This window comes from Saccopteryx bilineata, chromosome 3, assembly GCF_036850765.1.
Source record: "Saccopteryx bilineata isolate mSacBil1 chromosome 3, mSacBil1_pri_phased_curated, whole genome shotgun sequence".
NCBI classification, from domain to species: Eukaryota; Metazoa; Chordata; class Mammalia; order Chiroptera; family Emballonuridae; genus Saccopteryx; species Saccopteryx bilineata.
Window position 1 is genome coordinate 252,540,568 of NC_089492.1, and position 23,749 is coordinate 252,564,316.

Consider the following 23,749-nt stretch of genomic DNA (forward strand, 5'->3'; position numbering starts at 1 on the left):
TTGTCTGTGCCAGAGCCCCAGAAACATATCGGCCCTTACAGATCTTCCACACTGATCCTAACAGATAAGACTTAGGAAGTCATCGATAAAAAAGCATGTTCGTACAGAGTGTGGGGATTGAGCTGGCCTGAAATTGTCAGTGGACGATCATGGAAAAGAGACCATCCGAGGTGGGTTTTGTACAATTAACAGGACCTGAAGAAACGGAAATGAGAGGCTTCCTCTGTAAGTGTGAATGGTTTGGCTCTCCTGCAGCATGGCTGACTGAGTGAACCTGGGAAGTAGGGGACGCAAAGAAGTATCAGGAGTGATGACTGCAACCCTGTGCCTGTCCCCACATGTGTGTTTCCGTGTGGCTTCCCGGAGAAGGAACATGACGGCTTCGCAAAACTGCCTGCACAGCGTATTTCAGAGCGGTATCTCCCAAAGTGCCTCTCTGGCAAATTAGCCTTACTAAATGGTCTGTAGAAAAATAATAGCAGTAATCTAAAGAAGTGTTGAATAGTCTTTCTGCCCTTGAATATTCACAATACATAGTTTTTAGTTATTTTTAAAGGTCTGAATTAGCCTTGTAATACAACAACCCTAGGAAAAGTAGGCATCCTTGTTTATGTTGCTGTAACATCACGCTCTATTTCCCCTCAAAGCATTTTTAGACTCCGTAACTATATTGTATATTTATTTTCAATATTTTATTGACTGCTTCCCCACTACTATACATATTCCATGAAGACAATACCTTGCCTACCTTACTTACCTCTGTATGTCAAGAACTTAACATAATGCCCGGGCATATAATAGGGGCTCAGATCAGAATAAGAATAAACAATGAATAAGACTTGTTCGTCTTTGTTTACCATTGCCCTGTCTAAACAGTTGATGACGGGGAGGGCTGGACTTTGAACCAAGTGCTGCCGGTTCAGTCTCTTTTTGACGATGGGTGGTATGTGTTGTTGTCCCTGACCACCACCTGGGGTTTTTGATGTTACAATTTTTGTTGTTCATTTATTCCTGTTTATTACCTTTTGAAGCTTGAACAATTGATATGACCTTTTTTGTTTTTTTTTGTATCTCTCAGGCAAAGGCTGCCACCTAAAAATGTTTACTACTACCGCTGTCCGGACCACAGGAAGAATTATGTGATGTCATTTGCATTTTGTTTTGACCGAGAAGAAGATACTTACCAATTTGCTTACTGCTACCCATATACATACACTCGCTTTCAGCATTACCTGGACAGCCTGCAGAAGAGAGACATGAATTATTTCTTTCGGGAGCAGCTGGGTCAGAGTGTGGTAAGGCCCGTTCGGAATAAGTGGCTATAGCAGGGTGCTTAGCAGTGGGTTTCCATAGGATACAAAGAATGGATCCTAGTGCTTTGTAGACAGGATGCTTTGGAACTTTTAAAAATTATTGTTTTTAATGTGTAATTCTTTCTACAATATGCCCATCAGGAAGTCATAGAATAAGATATAAGACAGATGTTATCCTTCTGAACAAAGCCGATAAAGCTCTCTAATAGCTTTACAAACATTCTACTACTAATTTCCAGAAACTCTGAGAGGAAAGAAGAAAGCTTCTACTGGGTGTCACAAAAGGCAAGAAAGCATTTACGGAGTGTGAGCCTCTGAAATAAAATCTAGATTTGTTTTTTAGTGAATTTAACTTGCCTGCAGTGTGGATTAGCAAGTGGTATGCAGTTTGGATGTGCTGCCCACAGTGTTCTGACTCTGCCACCCATCAGTTCCCAACCCTTCTTCCTTCCCCGGCTCGATTCTCTGGATCTGGATTTCAGCCTTACGCCTATCAACTTTCTATTACTGCCGTAGCAAACTGCCATGCACTTGGTGGCTTAAAACAGCACAAATGTGTTGGCTTACAGTTCAGGAGAAGTCTGAAGTTGGTCTTAGATCAGGGTTTCAGCAGGTCTGCATTCTCTCTACAGCCTCTTGGGGAGAACTCATCTCCCTGCTTTTTCTGGCTTCTAGAGATTGCCTGCATTCCTTGGCTTGGGGTTCCCTTCCGTCTCCAAAGCTAGCAATGGCTATCGAGTCTTCCTCATGCTAAATCGCTCTGACACTGAATCGCCTGCCTTCCTCTGTTACTTAGGACCTTTGTGATTGCGCTGGCCTCACCCAGATAATCCAGGATAACCTCTCCATATCAAGATTTTTAACTTAATCATGTCTGTGAAGTTCCTTTTGTCATGTGAGGTAACATATTGGCAGGTTCTAGGGATTAGGACTTGGCCATTTTGGGAGAGGGGTGCATTGTTCTGTCTACCACACCTCTCTCCTCACCTTTTCTCTCTCTCCCCACACAACCCAGGATCTGAAATTGTTCTTCACATTGGATGCATAGGTTTTGTTCTCTGTAGTCAACAATACTTTGATTACTAGTAAAGAATAAGCAGATGATAATTTGGTTTTATGTTTTACCCTTCAAGAAGTATGGACTGTACCTCTGAAACAGGTTATTGAGCACTTTAAACATCCTACGTGAAGATACTGGTAGAATTGGCAGAAAATACTATGCTTGAGTTTCTGATATGTGCTGGTATAAAAATAGATTCTGTCTACTGACTATGTGTTATACTTGGAAATGAGTCACCTGTCTAAATAATGTTTTCAAAACTAGACTGCTTAAAAGACATAGAATCTGGTCCATGATACCCCCTTCCCATATAAAGGGACAAATAAAGAGGTCTTGTGCATGGCTCAGGTACATGAGAGCCACATCCTGTCTCAAAAGCTAATAGTCATGCTATTCTTACAACTTGAGATTCTCAATGTACTAAACTTTGCAAATATCTTCCCTCTACTATGTGGGAAGATATTTGTGCTTAACAGTGCTTCTAATGGGCACCATGTATAACTAGTGCCTACATATTTTGAACTGAAATTTGGGACACATTGTATCAGCCAGCATGCTAGCAAGAAACAGATGGCAGCCTCCTATTAGGACAGTCTGAGGAGGGCTTAATAAATGGGCTATTGACAAGGTGTGGGCTGGCAGTGTGTAGGGCAACCACAGGGTATAGTGCAGTTCCCTGGGGCGAGTAACAGCTCCGGGTGTGAAGGGAAGGAATGGTTACCAAAATCCAATCGTAGAGAGTCATGTAGTTGGCCACCTTGAGTGGAACAGTGATCTTCAGTTGAGGAACAAAGTCAGTCTGAAATGACTACATAAGGAAGGAGCTGAGAAAACTAAATACATGGAGCTCATTTCTCTTACTTCCCTCTGATCTCTTTCTAGGGGTCCTTATTGACCAACCCAACCAGAAATCAGAGGGCTAGAGGACTCATTGATGTGACCATACATATAAGCCTCTCTGGGCAAAGAAAACAGAGAAGGGCAGAGAGTGGATGTGAAGAGGCAAATAAAATACATTAAGCACACATAGTCTGATCAATCATATATTACTGGAACCAGTAAAATTATTTGAGATGGGACTGTCAGAGAAATTCTGAGATGAATGTTCACCAGACATATGAATTGTGATATGAATTAGGAGAGTGAGAACTTCATTCAACACCTGTGACTTTTAAGTACAAGATCTGTACATTTCATTCCTTTGTCCAGCATAGCCCCCCTTAGACTTATGGCAGACAGAATGTGTGCACACATTGAATGGCTGTTGAGTGAATTACCGAATGAAGGAAAAAATGACTTAAGAGATATGTCTAGAGGCAATCGCAAGAGTTAAGAGCATCAAAGAGCTGATAGGTGGGATAATAGGATAAGTTAAGCTGCCAATAATATTGAAATACACATAGATAATAACAATGTAGTAAGATGGAAGTTTATTTTTCATCCATATAAAAATGTAGATGTAGGCAATCCAGAGCGGATGTTATGGCTCTGCTCCTTGAAAGCCTTTGGGTGTCAGGGTCTTTCAGCTTTCTGCTCTGCCAGCTCTGGGCCATGGCCCTCGGCCTCACGATTCCATGTGGAATTGTACCGTCCCATCTGTGTTCCGGGAAGCAGGATGAAGGAGGTAGGGGGTGAAAAGAGAAGATGCAGTTATGTGACACTTTCCCTTTAAACCATCTTTAACTAAAGGAAAGATGAGAAATGGAGTTTTCATTCTGGGTGATCATGTTTCCCATTAAAAATCGGTAGTCCTAAACATAGGGAGGAGAATTGATGTTGAAGGATAGCCCTATGTCTCTGCTATTGGACACCTGAATTATGCTTCCGGCTCTAATACCAAACTACATATGACCTTGAATGTTACTTTCCCTATCTGGGGACAAGCTTTTCACCTATCAAATGAGAAGGCTGGACTTGAATAAATAATTTGAGATCCCTGTCCTATTTCAGACCCTGTGAGAGGTGCTGTGTACTTCCAAAAGTGCCTTCTATACCAGAAGAAATAAGACATGTTCAAAATACTATTTTTAAAAGCATATATAGTTAAGGCTCTCATGAATTGTTTAAAGAGTTAATAGCCAGACTAAACATCATGGAGAAGATGGGCTCTAAGCTGAGTCTTGAAAGATAGAAGGGATATCTGAATACAGGAGGGGAGAAGGTAGCCAGGGAGCAGGAAGTGGTCTGACTCATTGCATGGTGGTAGCTGGTTAAAAATCTGATTTCATTGGAACAGGGAATCTATTGGAAGATTAAGATAGGCCAGAAGAAGGTCAGGACCAAACTCTGGAAAGCCTTGTTGTCATATTAAGGAATTGTGGCTATGTCCTTTATTTATATTCAACACAGAGGTGCTGGGTTAAGCACTTCATGTATACTATTGATCTTATTTCTCACAATAGTTTTTTGGAATAGGCAGGATTACCCCAGTTTGGCAAATAGGTAATCTAAAGCTAAAAAGTTAAGTTACCTGGCTAATGCGTCAAGGCTAGTTCATGTCAGAGCCAAGATTAAACCCAGGGCTTCTAAACACCTGATCCTGGTGCTTTGATAGACCCACTGCTGCTTTCTGCATTGGACCTACCAAGACCCACAATGTATATTTGAGAAAAGGATTACCTTACTCAAAGCAGCATCTTAAGAAAATAAAGTGAATGAAAGTGCACCGTGTACCTGTGCTGGCTAAATTAGATTAGGGAAGCTCTGTGGGTTGGCTTAATCCTCCTGTTCTGGGCTTCAAAACAGATACCAGAGGTTTTAAAGCTTTCTGGCATACTTTTGCCGATAGGACAATTCTTGGTTACCAGGCCGTTTGATGTAGTTTGTATCTGAAGGCACTACTATAATTAGTTAATCCTTCTTCCAATTTGGAGGGAGGATAATTACAAGTGGGAAGGCTAAACATGCCAACATCCAGATCTTAGGGAGATCCGGCAATAAGCAAGATTTTGAATTTCTAGCGCTGAAACTATTAATCACCAAGGGCATATCTGCTACTGCTACTAATTATACATAATGGCATTTTATTTTGTTATTCACCAGTGGCCCCTTCTAACTCCACCAAATAAAATCTCTTTGTATTTGCGTCAAAGCCACAATCAGACATTTAAGATAAATACATCTTTTTTCTTGTTGTTTTAACAGTTTTGTTGAAGTATAATTTACATACCATGAAATCCACCCATTGTTAAGATACACAGTTGTCTCTCGCCATATCGCTGTTCACTGTTTGCGCTGTCACTGCATCACTGATTTTAAAATTGTATATATCTAATTTTGTATCACAAATTTTTTGCTATATTGTGGGATTTTCTGATATATAGGTATTTTTATAAATTTATTGTTTTAATTATTTTTGCGGTAAAATAAGCAAAATAAATGCGGTTATTTTGTGACAGTACAAGGGCTATATGATTTAAAAACTAGTATTTGTCAGTTAAAATCTACTTCTGGTTATGCTAAAAAAGGTTAGTAACAGCATGGGAAAGGTTTATAAGAGTGTGGGTAGGGTTTATAAAGCCTTAAAATATATATAAATAATAAAATAAATATAAGGTTGCTACTTTGTGGTTTTTCACCTATCGTGGGGGGTTCAGGAACCTAACCCCCGCAATAGACGAGGGACCACTGACATTCTATGGTCTTCAGTAAATTGATAGTTTTACAACTATTGCCATAACTCAGTTTTAGAACATTTTATCATCCCCAAAAGTTCCCTTGATAGTCCCTAGTTCCTCTCCCAGGAAACTATTGATCTGCTCTCTGCCACTAAATTTGCCATTTCTGAACATTTCATAGAACTGGAGTTATATACTGTGTACTCACATTTAGCATCTTTCACTTAGCTTATTTTTGAGATCTATCCATGTTTTAATGCATATCAGTATTTCATTCATTTTTAGAGCTGATAGTATTTTTTTGATCTTTTTCTTTTAACAGAGACAGAGAGAGAGAGTCAGAGAGAGGGATAGGTAGGGACAGACAGACAGGAACGGAGAGAGATGAGAAGCATCAATTCTTCATTGTGGCACCTTAGTTGTTCATTGATTGCTTTCTCATATGTGCCTTGACCATGGGGCTACAGCAGACCGAGTAACCCCTTGCTCAAGCCAGTGACCTTAGGCTCAAGCTGTTGAGCCTTGCTCAAACCAGGTGAGCCTGCACTCAAGCTGGTGATCTCGGGATCTCAAACCTGAGTCCTCCGCATCCTAATCTGACGCTCTGTCCACTGTGCCACCGCATGGTTAGTCCTTATCCATTTTTATTATAGCCATTTTAGCAGATATGTAGTGGTATCTTATTGTGGCTTTAAACATATATCTTCTTTTATGAAGTGTCAGTTTAAATCTTTTGCCATTAAAAAAATTAGGTGTTCTTATAATGAGAAGTTTTTTATATATTCTGAATGTAAGTCTTTTCAGATACATGCTTTGCAAATATTGCTCCATAATCCATGCCTTACCTTTTTACTCACTGTCTTTAACTATGCTTTTTGAAGAACAGAAGTTTTAAAATTTGAAGTCCAGTTTATTAGTTTTTTTCTCTTATGTAATATGCTTTTGGAGTCTTTCCTCAGCTAAAGGTCACAAAGTTTTTTAATATATTTTCTTCTAAATTTTTTATAGTTGTCATTTATATTTAAGTCTATGATCCATTTTGAATTAATTTTTAATATATGGCATGAGGTAAGGGTCTAAGTTCATTTTCTTTTTGCATATGGACAGCTAATTGTTCCACCACTGCTCGTTGAAAAGACTAACCTTTCCACGTAAATTGTCTTGGCACCTTTGTCAGCAGAGCTCTAAGCAGAATAGTTTTGAGATTGTTGTATGCCTTTGGTCAGTTTCCAAAAACAATGAAATGGTTGTTTATATCAATTTTGTCAAGCTTTATATTTAATTTCTGGGGAAAGGATTTACCAATAATATCATTCTAGCATAACCAGAAGTAGATTTTAACTGACAAATATTAGTTTTTGAATCACATAGCCCTTGTACTGTCACACAATAAAATTCGGTATTATTTTTATATGCTGTTGGACTAACTAGATGAACACAAAACTCTGTGTGAGTGTTTTGGAAGTATTAGGTGTAGAGAGCCATTTCCATACTTAGGGGTGTTTCAAAAGCAAGTGTCTAACAAAGAAAATAATCTGATAGCATATTTTAGGGAAGCACTAGAAAATCATTTATATGAACTAATATTGTCTGGGTTCTGCTGTGGCTAGCTCTACAACCTGAGGTAAAACACGTCTCCTCTGGGGCCTCAGAAAGTCAGACCAGATGAGTTCAAGCATTCCTTCCAACTCCAACATAAATTATGGTTAAAATGTTCGTGTCATCCTGAACATATGTAATGAGCATACATCAACCTGTTGTAATATTACCTCTTGATCTGCTCTTTATTTTATAATAATGGTAGTTATTGAGTACTTAGCATGTGCCAGGCTCAGTACTATAAACTTTATATATATTATGTCACCTAATCCTTGCAACACCCCTCTTACATGGTTATGACTATTATTGAATGTATAACATATAACTGGCACTTTCTGCATATAGCGTTGAAATCACGCAGAAATCCATACCTTCATGGGGCTTTCATTCTAGTAGAAAGAGACAGACAAAGTTGGAGAAAGTAAATCAGGAAAGGGGATGAGCTTTGAGTAAAAGCTTCACTTAGAAGGAAGCATTTAAGCTTTGAGATATTTAAGTATTATGTTCTCCCGTTATCATTTTTTTAAAAACTGAGATACAATGAGATTACTTAATTTGTCTATCCCATGAAGTTGGGATTTGAAGCCAAACCTTTGTGGAGTTCAAAGAATGGACTCTCAACCAGTCCTGGGTAGGCAGATATTCTAATCACATGTATAATTATTTACTGAATTCTTATGAAGTCATTCTTCAATACCATGGATATCTAGTGGGCACCTTCTGCCTCTCAAGCTCTACAGTGAGTCCATAAAGTCATGGTGCACTTTTGACCGGTCACAGGAAAGCAACAAAAGATGATAGAAATATGAAATCTGCACAAATAAAAGGAAAACCCTCCCAGTTTCTGTAGGATGATGTGGCAGCATGTGAGCATGCACAGATGATGATGTAACACCATGTATACAGCGGAGCAGCCCACGGCCATGCCAGTCGAGATGTGGACGGTACAGAGGAAAGTTCAATGTGTTCTGTGGCTCGCTAAATTCGAATCTGTGACCAAAGTGCAACGTGAATTTTGGCACATTTATAACATTTCTTTCTTTATAATGAAGTGCCACCACATAGGAATAATATTACTTGGTGGGATAAGCAGTTGAAGGAAACCAGCAGTTTGGTGGAGAAACCCCATTCTGGTAGGCCATCAGTCAGTGACGAGTCTGTAGAGGCTATACGGGATAGCAACCTAAGGAGCCCTAAAAAATCTGTGCGTGAGCCCACATCGAACTGCACTGAATAGGTATGAAACTGGGAGAGTTTTCCTTTTATTTGGTGCAGATTTCACATTTCTATTGTCTTTTGTTGCTTTCCTGTGACCAGTCAAAAGTGCACCATGACTTTACGGACACACTGTATATTGGGTGCTGGAGAGAATAAAATGAATAACAAACACACCTTACCCCTGAGCAGTACTAACTGTAGTGGGCACCACAGACATAAAACTAATAATGGCGATGTTGGTAAGGTGCTTGATATAATAGAGATCATAGGTAGAAAGGGGGCAAAAGGGAGAAATGAAGTCTTAAGGAAGGAGGCATCTTGAATTGATAATCAAAACATAGATACAGAGGCTGAGATGCATGGTGAGTTCTGACAGTTTTGTGTGGCTCCAGATGACAAGAGCACAGGTTGCAGCCTAAGAAGAATGTGGGCAGCGGGCAGCGGGGAAGGAGAGGTAGCTGAAGGCTGGTCAGGTGGGCCTTGATTACCAGGGTAAGAATTTGGACCCAGTCTGGAGGTCAGTGAGGAACCAAGCAGGAGGAAACGTGATCATCGCGGTGCTTACCCCTCCCATCTGCAGGCTCTCTCTGCTGCTGGCCGCTGATCTAGCAGTAAGGTTAACTGCAGCCTGCTGTTTTTTCTTCCCGCAGGCAGAGTAGCCAAAGCATCAGAAGGAACGCTTTACTACCAAGACAACATATATAGTATTTGAGAACGTTATGGAAATGCCCAGAATTGCTAGTCTCTCTGATCCTAACACCTCACACAATCTCTAGAACACAGACTATCGGGGTAACATTCACATTTAAAAGGTATATTAGGCATCGTATGGGCTAGGACCAAAGCTGTATAGACTAGCATCTTCCGTTAACATTCCGGAAATGTGACTTTTCAGGCTCTACTCACATACTTCTTGAGGTAGCTGATGGATGTCAAGAAAGTCCTACCGTCACCAGAAAGAGCACCTCCTTTTAACCTCGCCTCTTCGGTTCTAGCTCCACCCTCTGGACTCTCCTCTAGCCCCTGGACAGGCCTGCAGAGATAGCAAAACCACGAGCACATCCGCTCCCCAGTCTTCGCTTCTCCAAGCTAACGTCCCCTTTTCTCCTTTCCCCCTGTGACTCTACGTTTCTTCTTATTCCATGTTTTCTAAAATTGTTGTTCTCTGGACATGATCTAGGTTGTTCACTTCCTTCTTAGAAAGCCAGAACTGAACATGAAACTCACAGGCAATTAAGCATCCCGCAGTGGGATAGGACTGACTACTGCCTCTCTTGATCTGGGTGCTAGATCTCTAGAAATGTCACTAGAATTTACATTAGCGCTTTTTTTTTAATACAAGGCCTCCCAGTAGTTATTTTTTCTTTAAATAAAGTTATTCTTATTTCTCTAATATTCTTTTCTAATAAAGCTTTGGGATAACTTTACATTTATAGAAAAGTTGGAAAGAAATGTAGAGAGTTCCCACATGCATTTCATCCAGTTTCTTCTGATGTTAAAATATTACACAACCATGGAGCGTTTGTCAAAACTAAGACATTAACATTGTCATATTACTGTTAACTGATATATACAGGATTATATTCAGATTTCATCAGTTTTTCCACATATGTCTTTCTTCTGTCCCTGGATCCAATCTTGGGTACTATGTTAGCCTATAATGGATTTTATAAGTATAATCATGACCTCTTACACTTGGTCTAAGTTTCAGCTTCTTGGTTTTAGTCTTTTGTTTTAACATGCTAGGGTCATTTCGATTCCTAGATTTTCATATCTGCAGTATTAGTGACTTCAGTCAGAATTTTTAAAGTATATACTTTTTAAACATTAATTTAAGTCAGGATACAAGTGTTTAACAAGGTAAGACCTGAAATCCAGAACAGAGATACATGCTTATTAAGGGCTTCTCTGGAATGCCTATATTGGTATTTTATATCAATTTTATATACATATTAACCCCTTGGTTTGACTATGCTTCTAATGCCAACAGCATGTTGCCTAAGTGAACAAGATCTCACTTGCCTCCAAGTCAACTCAAGTTCAGTTTAGTTCAATTTGAGTTAATCTTTTATGTACCATATACCATGAGATATCTAGAAATAAACAAGACATAGTCCCTGTCCCCACTTCTCCATCTGGTCCGTAAGGATCATATGTAAAATTATATATAATGGCTGGTTCAGATCCATGATGAGGGAGGAAGGACCAGATGGCAAAGGACAAATTTTAGAGAAGAGACTGCTTTCTGGGAAAGGGCCTGGCAGGGCGGGGCTCTGCGATGAGGACCCTGGGCAGCAGGAGCACTGGCGGGACTCCAACGGCTTCTCTCGAGATTGGCGCAGCTCAACAGCTCCGTGGCTCCCAGGTCAGCAAAGTCATGGGGAGAATGGTCAGGTGGCCGAGGAGAGATTCTGAAAGCTTATCTTGAAAGATGATCAGAATCCAAACCAAATTATGAATCTGTGAGTCAGACAGAAAAAAAAAAAAAAAAAAAAAAGGAAGCTGAATTATGGAGCCAAAGTGAAGAAGACAGAGGACGTGGTGTAGTCAGAGAAAGCCAGAAAGCTGGGTGCAGGAGGAGCAGCAGCAGACTGGACACGTATGAGGGGGTTGGGGAAAATGTAAGATTTGGAACTTGGCAGCTTCTACTGCAGAACGGGCAGTAGACTTGTGTGGAAAAGCCAGGATCTCAGAAAGAAGCTGAGGGGGAACCGGTGACCTTGTGGGCAGAAAAATCAGGGAAGAGAAGACACCAATACCACAGACAAGAGGCCAGAGAGGGCGAGCACTCTTCTCACCAGCACAGCAACTTCAGAACAGGTCGTCTCCTTTCAGCTTTCCTGTTCCTGCCTCTTTGTTCTCTCTGCCCCTTTGAAGTAAAACCTCATGGAGTTGCAGCTGGCAACATGACCAAACAAATGTATGAAAAATAATTACATCTTTTTGGCTGAGTTTTAAATTGAGTAATTGTTGGTAGTTAGTAATCTCAATTTTCAGCTCCTAATCCACCTCTCAGGAGAGTTCTATGGACCCCCATCTGCACCAAGCCCTGTCCTGATTCAGACACTCTAAATTAAACAAGCTTAGTGTTTGGGCTCCCTTCCAGCAGGCCACTTCATAAGTCACCACTCTCTTGGCATAGTTTTTGCTATTCCCTTCAAAAAAAGTCCAAATTAATTGGAGGCAGATACAGCCTCTCAACGTCTGGCTGAGGGGCTTCCAACTTATCCTACTGATGCAGGTGGCCCAGGCGTCGCAGACCTCAGCCCTGGGTAAACAAGGGCCTGCAAAGGAGATGCGAGGAACTGGGACCCCGGGCTCTTCTTCACTAGAACAGAAGGCACGTGTCTGCTTTGCCTCAAGCTGTACAGGCTGACCCAGGGGACCACTCACCTGCTCCAAACTTGAGTTTCCCAGTTCAGTGAATGCGTCCACATTGTTCAAATTGGCCATGCCAGAAACCTGCCCTATTTAACTCTTCTTATTTGCTCCTCACATTACATCTGGCCAAGCATTATCAAGGCTACAACTCAATATCCTGAGTATCTTTCCTTCTTTATCTCTGCTGTCAGAACCCTGGTTCAAACTATCCATATCTCTGGGGAAATTATATTCCTTCTTTAGCCAACGGGTATAAGATGTGAAGGAAACAGACCTCCAGATGCGCTCTCTCTCTCTCTCTCTCTCTCTCTCTCTCCCTCCCTCCCTCCCTCCTCCTGATCCCGTGTCCCCTCCCCTCCTCACTGATCCTGTCGTAGCTGACCTAGTACAGAGTGACTGCCTCACTGAACATTGCCCAGCAAGGTTGGCTGGCTGCATCCTTCTTGCTAACAGATTGCTACCTTCAGACCATTCTTTCCCCCACTTCTATAAAAAGACATCATATAAAGAGACATGTTTTGAACATTATGCCGTCAGTCTGTATAACCCCGAGGCACCCCTCGTCACTGTCATCTGCTGACCTCTTGGACACTTCCCTTAATCATGGAGGACTTTGGTCCAGAACTGTCTTTTCCACGGCACTGCTACCATCATGTTAATTTTAGAATCCATGAAAACGACCCTTGAACACTCTGGCCTTACCGGAGTTTAAAACAAAACAATAGCCCTGGCCGGTTGGCTCAGCGGTAGAGCGTCGGCCTAGCGTGCGGAGGACCCGGGTTCGATTCCGGCCAGGGCACACAGGAGAAGCGCCCATTTGCTTCTCCACCCCTCCGCCGCACTTTCCTCTCTGTCTCTCTCTTCCCCTCCCGCAGCCAAGGCTCCATTGGAGCAAAGATGGCCCGGGCGCTGGGGATGGCTCTGTGGCCGCTGCCTCAGGCGCTAGAGTAGCTCTGGTCGCAACATGGCGACGCCCCGGAGGGGCAGAGCATCGCCCCCTGGTGGGCAGAGCCTCGCCCCTGGTGGGCGTGCCGGGTGGATCCCGGTCGGGCGCATGCGGGAGTCTGTCTGACTGTCTCTCCCTGTTTCCAGCTTCAGAAAAATGAAAAAAAAACAAACAAAAAAAAAAAAACAAATTCTTCACCTGGTCTATAAGATCCTACGTAATTTGGCCTCTGCCCACTTCCACCTCTTTCAAACCATTCTTGTCTCGCTGCCTGCTCCACAACACCAGCCTTCTGCAGCTCTCTCTGCGAGCCATGGCTTTTCTCCTGATCTGTACACACTCTGGCCCACCTGCCGTGTTTCCTCTGTGGCCTTTTGCCTAACCACTTCCTCCTCTCCATTCAGGATCCAATTTGAACATCACTTCCTCATGGAATTTTTTCCTGGTACACTGTTCCCAGACTAGCTTGAGAGCCTTGGTTACATGTGTTTATAATATACTGTTTCTCCTCTGAAACACTTATCACTCTGATTACTCACTCAAGATCTGTCTCCCTCTGTCCTATGTTTAGGGGACATCTTTGTACTTGCGTATGTATACGACTGATGGTAGGTGGAGAAGTCATGCTGTTATAACCAAAATTCTTTTTTTTGTGGTTCCTCTCCAGACCATCATCCTTTGTTACTTCGGCTGCAGCCACATTTCCATTTTGTTGAATCCATGGTGTGTAACACTGGGCCATGATGCCATTTCTTTTATGTTAGTCACAGAATGTCAAAGCCAAGAAGAATCTTAAGCTCCTCTAGCTCTGGGTTTTTAAAACTATGCTCTGTGTTTCCCTAAGGAGGAATCTGGGCTCTGAACAGTAGCTTAGTGGCTACTGAGGAGGAGAGGAATGGGGGACCTCTGAGATGTCAGGGCTCTGGCCTTTCTTGTCCTATCTGGTGTGTAGGTTTCTACTTGTAGGCCTTCCCCATAGACTTGGTTTGAAGGAAGGACTCAGATCTAACAGTATTTGCACACATCCCTCTCTTTCTGCAGCTGCCAACCACGGGCCCGGAGAGGGGTGGCAGCTCTCCTGAGTCACCCAGTGAGTTACTGGGACTGCTCCACCTGGGAGCCCAGCTGCTGACTTCTAGATTGTGACTGCAGCCACTGCCTCTTACTCCCAGGAGAGCTCTGCTTACTTGTCTACTCTTTCTGCAAACATTAATTGAGCACCTATAGGCAGTGGGAAGAAAATTAGATGTGAGCAACAGGATTTAGACTTAGAGACTTGACTTTGTCACTCATTAACTGTAATTTTGGTCCAGTTACTTGACCTCTCTATACTTCTGTTTCCTTACACATTAGTCCCTCCACCCCTCAAGAGATATCCAGATAAATTATTCAGTCATAATTTATGTTGAAAGGTCATCAGGGCTAGTGCCCTATTGGGATTTAAATTTTGGTACTGCCACTTATATATTTGCTATGTCAAATTACCTCTCTACCCCTCATCTGCAAACCAGGTATTGTGATTTTGCTTCAGGGTGTTGTGACAAGAGGCTTCTGTAGATATTAGATAACAGAGGTAAAAATGCCTATTGAATTGTTTGTGAATACTTAGGTATAATGCATTTGTAAGACTGTATTTCCTTTACCAGACTCTGAGCTCCCTGAAAATATAGCAGTGACCCCTTATCTATAGGAGATACATTTCAAGACTCCAAGCGGACGCCTGAAATGGCAGATAGTTCAGAACCTTATATATACTATTTTTTCTATACATACATACCTATGACAAAATTTCATTAATAAATTAGGCACAACAAAAGATGAACACCAGTAACATAATGAAATAGAACAGTTATAACAATAAAATAAGGTTTACTTGACCACAGGCACTGCGACATCACGACAGTTGATCTGATAACCAAATCAGCTACTAAATGACTAACTGATGGTTGTGGTAGTGGTGGTGATGGTGGCGGGGAGGGCTTGGTAGCATATAGTGCATGGATATGCCAGACAAAGGGGGGATGAGATGATTCATGTCCTGGGTGGGACAGAGGAGGAGGGAGTGAGAGTTCATCGTGTTACTCAGAATGACGTACAATTTAAAACTTATGAATGACTTGTTTCTGGACTTTTCCATTTAATATTTTCAGACTATGGTTGACCACGGAAGCTGAACCTGTAGAAAGTGACACCACAAAGTGGAGACTACTATATACAATTTATCATATAAGAATGAGAACAAATAATATTTAGAGCATTTATTAATTCTGAACACTATTCCAACTGCTTTATTATCTCATTTAATCAGCATTAATGCCCCTAGGAAGCAAGTACTACTATTATCCCCATTTTGCAAATGGGGAAACTGAGGTATGGTGATGTTTAGTAACTTTTCTAAGATTGCATTACTTACTTCTATACAGGCATTACCTGTATAGAAGAAACCCAGGTGTGTGTGACTGGTAGGGAGTATGAAAAGAACTATAGGTACATGGAAGAGGCTCGTAACCCAAGTGGGAATCAGAATGGACTGTGGGGGGGGGGATATTTGAGCTCTATCTTGGAGGCACCTGAAGGGATGAGATGATGGGATATTGGAGATGTTGTAGGTGGTACAGATTGGAAAGACATCTAGAGGGTCGTGTGCTCAAAGTTGGCTAAAGGCTGTGGAGAAGGAAGTTTGGGGAGCAGAGAGGAGAAGTTTGGTTCTGTCAAGGGAAAGAGTTTGGGGCAGGCTTGGCTGATAGTGGGTCCCAGAGTAAGTCGTCAGTGCTAATGCTGTCACTTAGAGGTGCCTGGAGATCGTCCCTGCCTAGAGCATATCATTCATCAACACAAAGGGGCAAGAGAAGAGAGACAAGGAATCAAAATTATCCACCAGCTATTTCTGAAGTCATCTCCTGGCCATTCTTCAAATATAAGAGTGGAATGGACACAATGACAGTGGTTGGAAAGACAGAAAAGTGGGCATGGAGAGAAGCCTCTTAGGGAAGAAGAAAATAGAATCAGCTGCAAGACTCTATTATCCATTTCCTAACAAAAATGTCCTGCTGCAGGGAGACTTGGTGAATGAACTGGACATTTTCCTAGAATCCTATTATTAGCATTTAGGGAGCTGTTTCAGTGTTAAAAAACAAATCACTGGCTACATCTTTTGGCCTTTTGTATTTATTTGGCTTAATGAAAGTCTTAAAAAAAAAGGTAGGATTTTTTTAAAACAACTTACAACATGATTTTGGCCTAAGAAATGATTCAGACTCTGCCATCTTAATTTGGTGTTGTTTTTGGTGACTGTGCCAGCATTGGGAACAATATATTGGGACATGTTGTTCCCAGTCCCCAAAAGGGACAAAGCACAGGGCAGTTAGAATTAGAAAACCAGGGGAGATTTGACTGATGGCTCCTGGCTAGACGCTGTGTTCTCTCCCAGAGCAAGCTGTTGAAGTCCCCAGGGAAGCCTTGAACCAGCCCCATGGCTGAGGTTGCAGTAATATTCTCCTAGGGCTCTGCTTACCTCTCCGGGATTGTTCCCAGGGCGGGGTGGGGGGTGGGGGCCGTTAGGTGCTATCTCCCTGAGGTTTGATATTTCCCAGTGAGGGTGCTGCTGCTGCTGCTGCTGCTGTTTATTTTTCTCTAACATTGCCAACCCGGCTTCTTCCTCTACCTGCTTCTCCATTCTCTTTTCTTTGGCAAAATATATTATTTAAATGTGCCTTTTTCTGTAAAATCTAAAACTATAAAGTTCTTAGGAGAAAACAAAAGAATATGTGATCCTTGTCATCTTGGGTTAGGCAATGATTTCTTAGGTATAATACCTTGGACTTCATCAGAATTAAAATCCTTTGTGCTGCAAATAATAGCATCAAGAAAGTGAAAAGAGAAGCTCCAGAATGGGAGAAACTGTTTTTAAATTATATATTGGAAAAGTGAGGAATTCCTACCTCAAGAACATGTGAGGAATTCCTACAACTCAATAAACACACACATACATACACAATGGATTTAAATAGGTATTTTTTCAAAGAAGATACACAAATGGCCAATAAGCACATAAATGGATACTCAGCATCATTAGCCATCAGGAAAATGCAAATCAAAAGCACAGTGAGATACTGTATTCCATCCCAACCTCTAGATGGCCATAATAAAGAAGACAGATAAGAAGTGATGGGGAGGATGGAGAGAGATTGAAATCTTCATATGTTGCTGGTGGGAATGTAAAATGGTGTAGCTGCTTTGAAAAACATTTAGCAGTTCCTAAAAATGTTAAGCATAGAGTTACCCCATGGCCCCATAATTCAGCTCCTGGGTATGTTCCCAAAAGAATTGGAAACATTCACACAAAGACTTGTACATGAATGTTCACAGCAGGATCATTTAAAACAGCCAAGAAATGGATACAACCAAATGTCTATCCATTGATGAATAAATAAATACTATTGTATATCTAGAGAATGGAATATTATTCTGTAATAAAAGGAATTAAAGTACAAATGCATGCTATAGCGTGGATGTTACTCCTGTTTGTGGCTGGATAGTGGTGGTTCTCAGGAACTTTTTGTTGAGTGGATACGTTAATTCATATCTATCTCTCTTAAAAGGTGAAACTACTGAAAATGTTCACATTCTTTGTTTGCCTCCCCCAAAAATATCATTTCAGATAATGGAACATAAATATCCTACCCTATTTCCTCTATGATGCCTTGGACTGGATTAATTTATTCAATTTTGGATTTTATTTTCTAAATTATCTAACTTTGTGCCCCAGTGTAATTTATTTTTCTGGCTCATTTAAAATAGTTTGGCATTAAAAGACAATTATTTGCTGAGAAGAGAATGGAGGTACTCTTTTCTCCAAACTGTATTTTATAGAAAAAAGACAGTTTCCAGTGTACTTCCTATGTGAAGTGGATAATAAGATATTAATATGCATTGCAGCCACTTGAATTCGCCTCCTATTTTTCACTCAATAATTTTCATACATATTTAACATTTCCCTAACTTTGTCTAACTAGGTCAGCAGAATGTTACTCAATCTTGATGTTGTTTGTCCAAGCTGCCATTTTACAGAAGTTGACGGAGACAAATGCCTGGGAGTTTCATTGCTTTTTTCCCCTCTACGCTCCTTGCACTGCTAGCGGCTGAAGTCTTGGAAGTTTAGACCTAGAAAGATCCTTAAAGGTCCATCTTCTCGCACCATCATTTTCCAGCTGAGGAAGCTACGGCCTAAGAAGAGAAAGGTCTCTAGTCTGTAAGAGTATGACCTCGGTCTCCTAATTAGGAATCTCGTGTTCTTTGTCTTTGACAAAGAGGAGCTTTTTGACGGGTGTGATCTGCCAGGCTCTCCCCAGGCACTGTGTCAGGCTCTACTTTCACCTTGTATGGCGCAGTCCTTTCATCTTCAGGCCTACTGAGAGGCTGCTAGCATTATTCCCATCCACGGGCGTGGAGACCAGGGCTCAGGGGAACTGACTTGCCTGAGCTCACATAGCTAGTAAGTGGTAGAACCACGGTTTGTGCCCAGGTCTGTGTGACTGTGAACTGTGGGTTCTCCAGGCTGCACGGAGCCTTTTCCCTGACTGCCCTGTGTCACTGTGGGGACCTGAGAAGACAGCTCATGGAAGGTCAGAGGGCTTCAGCCTCTTAAGGCTCCAGGGCTCTTTCTCAGCAGAATTGCCTCGGGGGCTCTATTTTGCCTTTCTCCTCACTCACCTCAGGACCAGGCCTACCTCGTCCTCCTCGTGCCTGTGCTCCTGCCCTGTGCTCCTGCGCTTCCTGCCTTTATCCCGCGTGGGGAGGCTGATGCAGTCTGCCTCGCTTCTCCACAACTCTGCCCCACAAAACAAAGTCAGAGGCCCTCTTCTACTCGGGGCTTTCTGTTAACCCTTGGAGGTGCAGAGCTAGGGCACGAGGTACCAGCTGAAGATACAAGCAAAGATGAGACGACCCTACCAATTCTCTTGGTGTTCGTCTTTGCTCGGGGCTCCTGCTCCTGCCCAGTTGTCTCTGTGTGGGCACAGCCCGTCTGGCTGCCCTTCCGTCGGGCTCACCTGCCTGTGGCTGCTGAAGGCCTGCTCCTCCAAGCAGCCCCCTCTGTGCAGTCCGGGCCTGAGTGTGGCCAGGAAGAATGAGAAGTGCGTTTTCATCTCTGAGACCCTCCTCAGTACGGAAGCCTCCCAGGTAACTGGGTCTCTGCACTGCCCAGCTCTGCTCTTCTGGGGACGGTCCTCGCATGCCATTTTCTCTGGGAACTGATGAGGTCCAACTTGGACAGAGGGATCGCCCGTGAAGAGCGCCACAGAGAGGGCTCCTGTCCTGGGAGAGAGACCACGGCCGGCTTCCATGTAGTCACTGGTAGGCCCGAAGGTTGGTAATTCTGTGATGAAATAGCTACGTTTTCTTTGAAGACCGAAAAGTACTCTCCCACGTGAAAGGGCACTGTTATTTACACTGTCAGTGATGACGACCGTGACAGCAGCCACAGTGGGAGGAGTAAACCACTCAGAAAGAAAATGGGGAGGTTTGCAGTCAGATCAGTGTTTGAATCCCAGCTTCATCACTACTTCATTACCGAAATAGACAAATTATTTCACATTACTCAGCCTGTTTCTTCATCTGCACATTTGGGAAAATAACCCTTAAATTTCAAGGCATTTGTCAGGAGTAATCTAGACCAAAGCTAGCATTTATTAAGCAGTTGTATGTGCCACAACAGTGCGTGCTAAGCTGTTGGCATGGCGATATCTTGCATAATGCTCACAACAACCCCTTGAGACTTGTTACTCTGTGCATTTTACAGATTAGGAAGCTGAGGGGCAGAGAGGTTCATTAACCTGCCTAATATCACGTAGCCTGGTAAGTAGTAGAGGTGCGACTTGGGAGCCAAACCCGAGCAATTTGTCTCCAAAGCCTGAAAGTGAAAAAAGATCAAGTTTATAAAGCAGCTGCCATATTGCCTGGCACACATTAGTTCTTCAACTGATGATAATCGTTTCACTGCGGACTGAATTTCTAAAGAACTACACACAAGCGCAAAGTATCTGTTTTGTCTTTGAGACTTTGTCTCTTTCTCATCACTTATTCAGGAATGCCTACAAAGCTGTGTTTGCAGGAGAAGGGAGTGAGATTTGGTATTTATCTGGTTACTTTGATCGAGGTAGACAACCACATTTGACAATCTTGGCTACAGTTCGTTTGTTTTAGGAGGCCTACATTATTCACTTGGAATGTTCCACATGAATGACATTGACCAGGGGAAGAAATGCCAGCACAGCTTCCCACCTGTGCCGCCTCGGGTCAGGCTGGTCTTGGGAGAAGCGGCTTTTCTCAAGGTGGGGCCTCCTTACACAGATGACGATGTTATTGTCAATACGTGTTATAGTCCCCAAGATACGTTCTATTCTGAAACCCTTAGAAGTCTCTGCCGGAAGGAATTTGCCCTCACACGGCATATACCCAGTCTCTCGTCCAAGAGCAGAGCATTTTGCCAACATTTCAGTGAGCGGCTCTCCAAGTTCTACAGACACCCCTCAAGGCATGGGAGCGCATGGCCCCCCGTGGCAGCCTCTTCCAACCAGGGACAGCTTGTGGATCTTACTGTCCTTTTGTGGAGCCAGTGAAGGAACAATAATTGGTAGATTTTGTTTTGTTTCATTTTGTTTTAGAGAGAGGGACAGAGAGAGCGAGACAGGGACACAGGAACATCAAGCCGTTCCTGTATGTGCCCTGACCGGGGATCGAACCGGCAACTTCTGCACTTTAGGATGTCGCTCCAACTACCAGGCTACCCGGCCAAGGTTTTGTTTTTTATTGATTGATTGATTTTCAGAGAGACAGAGAGAAAAAGAGAGGGGGGAGGGGGAAGGGAAGCATTCATTTGTTGTTCCACTCAGTCGTGCATTCATTTGTTGCTTCCTGTGTGTGCCCTGACGAGGATCCAACTAGCAACCTTGTCGTTTCGGGACAACATTCTAACCTTCTGAGCTAACCGGCCAGGGCCAATAGAGTTTTGAAGGTATGCAATCCAGGGACCTAGGAGAGGCTCAGAGAAATTAGAATGGAAAGAAGAACCCCAGGTTTAGTTTGGTTTCTGGTTGTGGTGTAATTGTCAATGTAGGGGTTTAAGCAAGGGAGTGAAAAGGTAAAATTTATTTTATATTAGATGCAATTGGGCTTCTATGCGGAGGATGGATTAGAAAGCAGACAGCATTGTTAAGGAGTTCTTGAACTAGTAAGACAATAGTAAGAAAGAGGGGGGAAAAGTTGATAAATTCAAGAAATATCTAGAGGTTAGAATTCATAAAACATGATTGATTGAATGTTACAGAAAGGAAGGGAATTAAACATTATGTCATGGTTGCTGGCGTCTTTCAGCTGGAGAATAGTAGAGCCACCAAAGTGGAAAAGAAAGGGGTTCTGGGGGATGTGTTCAATTCAGCCAGGATACTCAGTATCCAGGTATGTTTGGCAAACTCACATGTATTTCTCAAGGGGTTCAGTCATATCAGGAAAAACGTCCAAACAATACTGGGTACTGGAAGTCAGGTGGGTCCTGGAAACACACATCAGTCTCTGGGAGAAGAGATGGGCAGGGTCTGAGGTGGAGCTTCCAAGGTTAGGTTGAGATTGACGTCGCATTCCAAGAAAGGCACGTGGCCAACTCTGACTTCACTGGTGTGTAAGGATCTGGGCTCACTCAGGTGTGTGTTCTAGCCTCTAGCGATAAGATCCCACCTGTGAGAAAGACTAAGGCTGTGTCTGTGCTCCCTGCCTTCTTAGGACTGGCCTAGAAACTGAGCGTGGCTAATCTTCCCGGTGGAGGCAACAGTGCCTACGAGGTCAGAGTCCAGCTGGGTCAGGCAGAGGCTAACCACTCTGTCTTCCTACTGTCCCACCTGGTACCTGGAGGCTAGGTTTGTCACTTATTTGGTGTACTTTGATGGAACTGCAGCTCCTCAGCCTGCCAGGTGGAAAGAGCCTGTGGCACTGGGGAAGGAGAATGAAAGAATGAGTAGAGCTAAACAGGAAGAGCTTCCTCTGCTATGACCTTAAACCAAGGTTTTGCCTCCTGAAGTTCAAGGATGGGTTTAAAAGACTACTCATGTTCCCCAACACGGATGCCAAATGCAGTACACTCACGTACATGTGTGTTTTTTGGGAGAGGCTTTATAATTTCCACAAAATTTCTAAAAGTGGCTATGACCGGGTATATCAAGATGGAGAGAGACTTGACTTGGGGTGGTGAACACACAATACAATATACAGATGATGTATTATAGAATTGTACAGCTTTATAATTTTGTTAACCAATGTCACCCCAATAAATTCAATAAAAATTTAAAAAATAATTTCTACGTCACACCCTGCTCCAGGCTTCTTCCTCTTCCTCTTCTGTCCACCTGCAGATGGCTGTTTGTCATTGAAGGGATACCAGCCCCTGCCATGCCACTAACTTACCACATGGCCTCTTGCGAGCCCGCGCCTCCCACTGAGCCTCACCTGCCAGGACTCTGAGCCATATGTGGTCCTGAGGATGGTGTCTCCCGGCTGGACTGCATAACACGCTGCAGGGGTCAGGCACTTGGCAGGCTCTAAGTGGCAGTGTGCAGAGTGACAGGCGCTGTGACCTGTGGTGGCAGCTGGAAAGGCAGGTCCTCACTATAAGGGCTCACTGTGGGGCCTGCTTGCTCACTCCGTACAGAGCATGAATAATTCTACTGGGTCCTGAATCCTCAGACAGACAACCTTTGAGGTCACCTCCTCTGACCTTGCAGCCAACAGGAGCCCGGAGATAGCCCCTCTGTGCACAGTCCTCACCTGTGTCTCTAACGTGCCTATGTCCCCTGCTGGAATGTGCATCTCCCTCTTGCAATATCAAGATGCCTGAGCTCTAGAGTGACTGAATCCGTGCTAAATATTTAATGCATGAAGTCAGCCTTCCCAGGGCCTTTGATCTGAAACTTCTTAAAAACATCTTAAAAGCCCTTCAGAAACTGGTTAGTATTTCATTACAGTCACTTAAAATAGATTTATTTTATCAAAACATCCTGTCAGAAACCCTGAAGGCGGACTGACTAACCCCCAGTGATTCTGACAGGCCTGCCTCCCCACATTAGGCACCCAGCGTCCCTGGGCAGCCCCGCCCACATGCTGAGGGGCGCAGCTGTCACAGGCACCCCCAGGGGCTCCCGAGCGGGGAGCAGAGGAGACAGGGGCTTGTCAGAGCCTAGGAAAGCTGCGTCAGTAACACCTCCCACGAGGGGGATGAGTGTTTATTGTCAGCCAGGAGCCAGGCCCATACCTGGGCTTCCTGCTTGTTGAACCTTACGGAATCTTCACAGCAGCCCTTTAAGGTGGGCAGTGGGCTCTGTTATTCCAGTTAGGAAACTAAGGCTCTGAGTGAGGCATAGCTTATGTTTTTATTTATTTGTTTGTTTCCCACTGAGACTGTTCCTTTTCACTGAGGACTCTCAGTTGTTCCCTTCTTTAAGAAAGAATAAATAAAAATAACCTTTTATAAAGTTATATAGCTAGTCTATGCTGATATTAAAACAGTAGGAAGAAATAAAAAAATTACTCATTCTACCATCAAGATATCTATTTATAATTATCTCTG

The 23,749-nt window shown here is 43.0% G+C and overlaps 1 protein-coding gene across 1 annotated transcript in view; it reads left to right on the forward strand.

Moving 5' to 3' along the window:
- AGBL4 (AGBL carboxypeptidase 4) overlaps positions 1–23,749 on the forward strand; it is a 1,318,466-nt gene that overhangs the window by 808,399 nt on the left and 486,318 nt on the right. Inside the window, exon 5 of the mRNA XM_066269248.1 lies at positions 1,079–1,295. Coding sequence (XP_066125345.1) covers positions 1,079–1,295 — 217 coding nt within the window. The remainder of the gene's footprint in view (positions 1–1,078; positions 1,296–23,749) is intronic.